The sequence below is a fragment of the Coregonus lavaretus genome (genome assembly GCF_964263955.1).
Source record: "Coregonus lavaretus genome assembly, chromosome: 30".
Classification (NCBI taxonomy): Eukaryota; Metazoa; Chordata; class Actinopteri; order Salmoniformes; family Salmonidae; genus Coregonus; species Coregonus lavaretus.
In genome coordinates this window covers 34,371,345-34,379,707 of record NC_140017.1, presented here as the reverse complement: position 1 = coordinate 34,379,707, position 8,363 = coordinate 34,371,345, and the positions used below count along the sequence as shown (strand labels likewise).

At 45.0% G+C, this 8,363-nt stretch overlaps 1 protein-coding gene across 1 annotated transcript in view; it reads left to right on the top strand.

Annotated features, from left to right (window-relative positions):
• The first annotated feature begins 633 nt into the window (after positions 1 to 633).
• LOC311106221 (neutral amino acid uniporter 4-like) overlaps positions 634 to 8,363 on the top strand; it is a 164,382-nt gene continuing 156,652 nt past the window's right edge. The window contains exons 1-5 of the mRNA XM_084148524.1: positions 634 to 813; positions 1,260 to 1,352; positions 4,594 to 4,726; positions 6,157 to 6,247; positions 7,162 to 7,202. Of these exons, the coding sequence (XP_084004650.1) occupies positions 1,334 to 1,352; positions 4,594 to 4,726; positions 6,157 to 6,247; positions 7,162 to 7,202 (284 nt within the window). The 5' untranslated portion in view covers positions 634 to 813; positions 1,260 to 1,333. The remainder of the gene's footprint in view (positions 814 to 1,259; positions 1,353 to 4,593; positions 4,727 to 6,156; positions 6,248 to 7,161; positions 7,203 to 8,363) is intronic.

Genomic DNA, 8,363 nt, shown 5'->3' with positions numbered 1-8,363 from the left:
TTGTTCTCAACTGGTTTACCTGGTTAAATAAAGGTGAAATAAAAAATAAACAAATAAAAATAAGTTATGTGTGTCCCGGATTTACATGTAATATGTTACCTCTAGTCTGAGACCAGGTTGCAGTGTTTCCCAACCCTGGTCCTCTGAGTACTTCCAACAGTACACGTTTTTATTGGAACCCTGGAAAAGCACACCTGATTAAACTAATCATCAAGCCCTCAATGAGCTGTATGAGGTGTGTTTCTCCAGGGCTACAACAAAAATGTATACTGTTGGTGGTACTCGAGGACCAGGGTTGGGAAACACTGTTGTACTGCACCGTACCAATATGGGACCAGGGCATTAGTTCAGCTGATATACCATCAGTCTTGTACAGGGACTGCAAGAGACCCAGCCAGCCAGGGGTGAAGAGTTGAGGACTGTCAACCAAACTCTAATTAGGCCTACTTCAGGCACGAAGCGAAATAACATTTCAGAACTGCAAGTGGAATCGTCAATATGTGGACACGTTTCCTTTAAGACCCCCCTTCCCTGGTTGACAATTGTAGCGGGTGTGACGTTTTCCACATTTCTCGTCGGCTAAGGAAATGATGCTGTTCCACGCCTTCTAATCCGGAGAATTGTTCAACCTGTTAATTAAATTGTATCCAATCATAATCTTCATGGACGTGTAACCGTCATTTCAACATCCATCCAAAAAGAACAACAGAACGTCTCGAGTGCGCACAGGAACGTCTGGGCTTTGACAGAGCTTTCGACCGAAGTACAGTAGCAAGTTATCTTTGCCCTGACTCTGAACCGCTAGACAGTTTGGTAGGACCATTCAGAAACCCCACACTGCTTATGACTGACTTGACTACAATGTAACTAGCGCTAACTAACATCATTCATAGGGCCACGTTATATTGATAGCACTGCTGTCACTGTTACAATTTATCCATGATAGCACGGCTACAGATTTGACAGCTGGTTTGGCTACGTTTCTATTTATTGTCTGTTTGTACGACCAACAGTAGCACTGATTTACCTCTTGACGGCATATTTTAGCCCTTAACTTTTCACTGCAAAACTAGTAAATTGCACGTTCTATTTAGATACGTTACAATATATTAGGCTAAATGCCTAAGCTGCTATTAGTTTAGTTAGCTACAATGTATTTATTATCAAGGAGGCTTGCTGGTGTCTACTACGAGCAAGCCAACGCGTCAATAGCGATCCAATAACATTGTTGATGTTTCGTTATATTATCGTGTCTGTAGGCCAACTGCAAGCCTACCCACCGCACAGTGACAGGACTGTCTGTGTCGACTACTGCCCAGATGCCCGGTGGAGGATGCCGTCGCAACAACTAGGTAGTTACTAGCCTCTCTGGGAATTATGACGATCCTGATGAGGCTATAATTTAGGGGTTGGAACTAGCTGGAATTAAAGGGAACAACCGACATATCAAAGTTGTGGTGGAAACTGATGCAGCCGTGCTATTTATTCCCTTCCTCTCTTAGCCTCTTTTTTTGGTGCTTTTTCCTGGTAGTTTTTCAATGTCAACAGTCCATTGACAGTCAATGTCAACAGAGAAAGTCGGAGTAACAATGTTGATATTGTAGTTTCTTAAAAGGGTAGAGGGAGTGAAGAGGCTCTTCGCAAAGAAGGAACTCAAGGCATAGTCTCTTCTCTTTTCCCTGTGTGTGGCTGGAGGTTGAGTTGCCTTGAGTGAACCTGCTCAAAGGTTAAAGAATAGGATTGCAATAGAATGAATAACTCATCTTTGCCCCCTGATATTACCCTGGCCAAACATCTGAAACCCTACTTTGAGGAAAAATGTACTTACTGTGATATGTGGTTGTCCCACCTAGCTATCCTGAGATGAATGCACTAACTGTAAGTCGTTCTGGATAAGAGCGTCTGCTGAATGACTAAAATGTAAATGTAATGGCTATGGGTTGTATGTTATTGAATATGATACATCCATAAGTGCCCATGTACAGTGCATTCGGAAAGTATTCAGACCTCTTGACTTTTTCCACATTTTGTTACGTTACAGCCTTATTCTACAATGGATTAAATTGTTTTCCCGCCCCTCATCAATTTACACACAATAATGACAAATTAAAAACAGGTTTTTAGAAATGTTTGCAAATTTATGAAAAAATAAAGAAACTGAAATAATACATTTGCATTAGTATTCAGACCCTTTACTCAGTACTTTGTTGAAGGACTACAGCCTCGAGTCTTCTTGGGTATGACACTACAAGCTTGGCACACCTGCATTTGGGGAGTTTCTCCAATTCTTCTCTGCAGATCCTCTCAAGCTCTATCAGGTTGGATGGGGAGCGTTGCTGCACAGCTATTTTCATGTTTGTACAGAGATGTTCGATCAGGTTCAAGTCCGGGCTCTGGCTGAGCCACTCGAGAACATTCAGAGACTTGTCCCGATGCCACTCCTGCGTGGTCTTGGCTGTGTGCTTAGGGTCGGTGTCCTATTGGAAGGTGAACCTTCACCACAGTCTGAGGTCCTGAGCGCTCTGGAGCAGGTTTTCATCAAGGATCTCTCTGTATTTTGCTCCGTTCATCTTTCCCTCGATCCTAACTAGTCTCCCTGCCGCTGAAAAACATCTCCACAGCATGATGCTGCCACCACCGTGCTTCACCGTAGGGATGGTGCCAGGTTTCCACCAGACGTGACATTTTGCATTCAGGCCAAAGAGTTCCATCTTGGTTTCATCAGACCAGAGAATCTTGTTTCTCATGGTCGGAGAGTCCTTTAGGTGCCTTTTGGCAAACTCCAAGTGGGCTGTCATGTGCCTTTTACTGAGGAGTAGCTTCCGTCTGGCCACTCTATCATAAAGGCCTGATTGGTGGAGTGCTTCAGAGATGGTTGTCCTTCTGGAAGGTTCTCCCATATCCACAGAGGAACTCTGAAGCTCTGTCAGATTGACCATTGGCTTCTTGGTCACCTCCCTGACCAAGGCCCTTCTCCTCCGATTGCGCAGTTTGGCCGGGCGGCCAGCTCTAGGAAGAGTCTTGGTGGTTCCAAAATTCTTCCTTTTAAGAAGGATGGAGGCCACTGTGTTCTTCTTCAGAAAAGTTTTGGTACCCTTCCCCAGATGTGTGCCTCAACACAATCCTGTCTTATAGCTCTACGGACAATTCCTTCGAGGTCGAAGGAATTGTCCGTAGAGCTCAGACAGGATTGTGTCGAGGCACAGATCTGGGGAAGGGTACAAAAATAATTCTGCATCATTGAAGGTCCCCAAGAACACAGTGGCCTCCATTCTTAAATTGAAAAAGTTTGTAACCACCAAGACTCTTCCTAGAGCTGGCCGCCCAGCCAAACTGAGCAATCGGAGGAGAAGGGCCTTGGTCAGGGAGGTGACCAAGAACCCGATTTTCACTCTGACAGAGCTCCAGATTTCCTCTGTGGAGATGGGTGAACCTTCCAGAAGGACAACCATCTCTGCAGCACTCCACCAATCAGGCCTTTACAGTAGAGTGGCCAGATGGAAGCCACTCCTCAGTAAAAGGAACATGACAGCCCACTTGGAGTTTGCCAAAAGGCACCTAAAGGACTCTCAGACCATGAGAAACAAAATTATCTTGTCTGATGAAACCAAGATGGAACTATTTGGCCTGAATGCCAAGCGTCACGTCTGGAGGAAACCTGGCACCATATCTACGGTGAAGCATGGTGGTGGCAGCATCATGCTGTGGGGATGTTTTTCAGCGGCAGGGGCTAGGAGACTAGTCAGGAACGAAGGAAAGATGAACAGAGCAAAGTACAGAGAGATCCTTCATGAAAACCGGCTCCAGAGCGCTCAGGACCTCAGACTGGGGCGAAGGTTCACCTTCCAACAGGACAACAACCCTAAGCACACAGCCAAGACAATGCAGGACTGGCTTCGGGGACAAATCTCTGAATGTCCTCGAGTGGCCCAGCCAGAGCCCGGACTTGAACCCGATCGAACATCTCTGGAGAGACCTGAAAACAGCTGTGCAGCTACGCTCCCCATCCAACCTGACAGAGCCTGAGAGGATCTGCAGAGAAGAATGGGAGAAACTCCCCAAATATAGGTGTGCGAAGCTTGTAGCGTCATATCCAAGAAGACTCAAGGCAGTAATCACTGCCAAAGGTGCTTCAACAAAGTACTGAGGAAAGGGTCTGAATACTTATGTAAATGTAATATTTCCATTTCTTATTTTTTATACAATTGCAAACATTTCTAAAACCCTATTTTTTGCTTTGTCATTATGGGGTATTGTGTGTAGATTGATCAGGGGGGAAAACAATTTAATCCATTTTATAATAAGGCTGTAACGTAACAAAATGTGGAAAAAGTCAAGGGGTCTGAATACTTTCCGAATGCACTGTATGTCATGGAAAGAGCAGGTGTTCTTAATGTTTTGTATACTAAAACCCTTTATGAAAGGTGTTAAAAATATTGATATTACTTTGATATTACCTATCCTATATTTTCAGATGCTTACGGGCTAGGCTTTCAGGGCTAGGGCTCGATTTTGGAGGGGGCATGAGATTAAGGAAATCTATATGAACTAGTGATTGACCTTAACCTCCAACCTCCTGGTTAACCCTTCCAGACATGGAGGTGATGACCCCCCTCATGGAGAACCCTGGAGGAGGGCAGGAGGAGGAGAACTCTGAAGGAGACCAGGATCCAGAGCTGCTGCCTGTCAGACACCAGGAGCTGGGAAACAGCCACCAGGGCATCACGTAAGTTAACATACCTCAACTACTTCAACAGCCACCAGGGCATCACGTAGGTTAACATACCTCAACTACTTCAACAGCCACCAGGGCATCACGTAGGTTAACATACCTCAACTACTTCAACAGCCACCAGGGCATCACGTAGGTTAACATACCTCAACTACTTCAACAGCCACCAGGGCATCACGTAGGTTAACATACCTCAACTACTTCAACAGCCACCAGGGCATCACTTAAGTTAACATACCTCAACTACTTCAACAGCCACCAGGGCATCACTTAAGTTAACATACCTCAACTACTTCAACAGCCACCAGGGCATCACGTAGGTTAACATACCTCAACTACTTCAACAGCCACCAGGGCATCACGTAAGTTAACATACCTCAACTACTTCAACAGCAACCAGGGCATCACGTAGGTTAACATACCTCAACTACTTCAACAGCCACCAGGGCATCACGTAGGTTAACATACCTCAACTACTTCAACAGCCACCAGGGCATCACGTAGGTTAACATACCTCAACTACTTCAACAGCCACCAGGGCATCACTTAAGTTAACATACCTCAACTACTTCAACAGCCACCAGGGCATCACTTAAGTTAACATACCTCAACTACTTCAACAGCCACCAGGGCATCACGTAGGTTAACATACCTCAACTACTTCAACAGCCACCAGGGCATCACTTAAGTTAACATACCTCAACTACTTCAACAGCCACCAGGGCATCACTTAAGTTAACATACCTCAACTACTTCAACAGCCACCAGGGCATCACGTAGGTTAACATACCTCAACTACTTCAGCAGCCACCAGGGCATCACGTAATTAACACACCTCAACTACTTCAACAGCCACCAGGGCATCACGTAGGTTAACATACCTCAACTACTTCAACAGCCACCAGGGCATCACGTAAATTAACACACCTCAACTACTTCAACAGCCACCAGGGCATCACGTAAGTTAACATACCTCAACTACTTCAGCAGCCACCAGGGCATCACGTAAGTTAACATACCTCAACTACTTCAACAGCCACCAGGGCATCACGTAAGTTAACATACCTCAACTACTTCAGCAGCCACCAGGGCATCACGTAAGTTAACATACCTCAACTACTTCAACAGCCACCAGGGCATCACGTAAGTTAACATACCTCAACTACTTCAGCAGCCACCAGGGCATCACGTAAGTTAACATACCTCAACTACTTCAACAGCCACCAGGGCATCACGTAAGTTAACACACCTCAACTACTTCAACAGCCACCAGGGCATCACGTAAGTTACCCACCTCAACCATGAAACACTATTAGTGGTTACAGTTATTGTACCATATAAGTGGACAGTGAGGCCCTTCAGGAATTGATTTTGATCAAATAAAAAATGCAGAGTGGACCCCTAACCCTCTCTGTGTTCCACAGGTTTACTCAGGCTCTCATCCACCTGCTGAAGGGAAACATTGGGACTGGGTTGCTGGGTCTTCCCCTGGCAGTACGCAACGCAGGGGTCATAGTGAGTAACTAATGTCCCACTAGGGATACTACATTTTACATTTTAGTAATTTAGCAGACTCTCCAGCGCGACTTACAGGAGCAATTAGGGTTAACTGCCTTACTCCAAGGGCACATCTACAGATTTTTCACCTTGTCGGCTGGGGGATTCGAACAAGTGACCTTTCGGTTACTGGTCCAATGTTCTTAACCACTAGGCTACCTGCTGCCTTACACTGTTCCCACCATAACACAAACAGGGCTGGGTCACACTTTACAGTACATTAGTGTCCTTGTGTACTGCTGTCAGTACAGTGTAAGATTGTTTTGGTTTATTCAGTACGAAGAAAGTACACAATCTCTTTTGAGAGTCAAGGCAGAGAAAAGGCTGGCAACCCACTATATTAGCAAATAAATTAGTCCGAAAACTTGGCCTTGGTTGTGAAGTTACTGAGAGAATTTGTGCATTGATGTATCATGCCTACTGCATTGCATTATACATCAATGATATTGGTTGGTAAAAATAATTGGAATTTGCTAGTGCTTTACCAGAAAAGCAAGATAAAGTAATGAGCTGGGCATGAAAATGGATTATGCATAAATATGTATTTCATGAGTCATTTAAGTGGTCAGTGGACCTGCTAGACTCCTCTGTCTACAGACAATGATTCCTTGCTGTGGATCCTGGCTCATGTTAAGTGGATTTGGGGTTTTATATTTGGTCCTTTGCGTTATACGAGATATTTACACAACAGTTGTAGCCTTGTATTTGTATTGACCTGGTTTGGCCCTGCTAACTGGGCTGGGCACACAACCCTTATCTCTGAGTATTACACATGGATGTGAGTGTGATTACATGATCATGTACATTGGTTTAAAGTACAGTGTGTGTGTCATGGATGTGATGTGTTATCAGATTAATATTTGAATCTGTAGATTGCTGCAGCTTCTTCTCTGAACCAAGGCCTGGTTAATCAGTTAGTGAGGTGTTCATCAAACTAGTCCCCAGCACCATGGTATAAACCTTCCTGTGTGTCTGCCTGCTTTGCAGCTGTGGCACTGGCTAGTGGCTGATCTCAGATCAGTTTATTGCCTCATATCTTTCCTGTGAATCCTCCATTTGCTAAACGGACAAAAGGAGGGCAGGATCAGGCTAGACAACTGTCATTATTTGAAAGGACAATCAGGTCAATTTGTAAACTTCAGACTAATCTCGTCTACTAGCCGGCTCTGTTGCAATTGAGACTGAGACCGAGGTTAGTGTCAGACAAACAGCAGACACAGATGATCACTGCTGCCATACCAGTGAAACAGAGGTAGCCTGCATGTCACATTTATGACGTTGCCAAGGTTACATTGCGTTTGCTCGACTTTCCCCAGAGAATCTGCAGGCTCCCCAGACTAGATGATGTTCCAGTGCTAGTATTGTATCTTGGTTGAGAACAAAACCCAAAATGTTGTTGTGTAACCTCTTGCTTAATCTCCCCTCCTTTGTGCTGTCTCATGATGATGGTGTGATCATGTCACATGACCGAGAGATCTTGTGCGTGGAGGACAAAACTGAACAGGGCGAAATGACGATCAAATTTTTACATTTACATTTTAGTCATTTAGCAGACGCTCTTATCCAGAGCGACTTACATATATGAATACATATATTTTTTTTTATACTGGCCCCCCCATGGGAATCGAACCCACAACCCTGCCGTTGCTCTATCAACTGAGCTACATCCCTGCCGGCCATTCCCTCCCCTACCCTGGACGACGCTGGGCCAATTGTGCGCCGCCCATGAGTCTCCCGGTCACGGCCGGCTGCGACAGAGCCTGGATTCGAACCAGGATCTCTAGTGGCACAGTTAGCACTGCGCCACTCAGGAGACTATATCACAACACCGCTATGTGAAATGAGGTTTTCGGTGACATACATAGAATAGCACTACTGATTGTGTATAAGTGAGAAGTAGCCTATTTCTCAGGGTTATATCTGATGCGTTTGCACTACTATGGACTGATGTTTGCTGTAGAGTGTTCCTATCTGGTTCACAGTTGGTGTTGACATTACTGTCAGTGTGTTCTCAGACTGTTCTTTGTATTACCTATACCAGGTGGGGGCTACAGTGGACCAGGATATGCATACA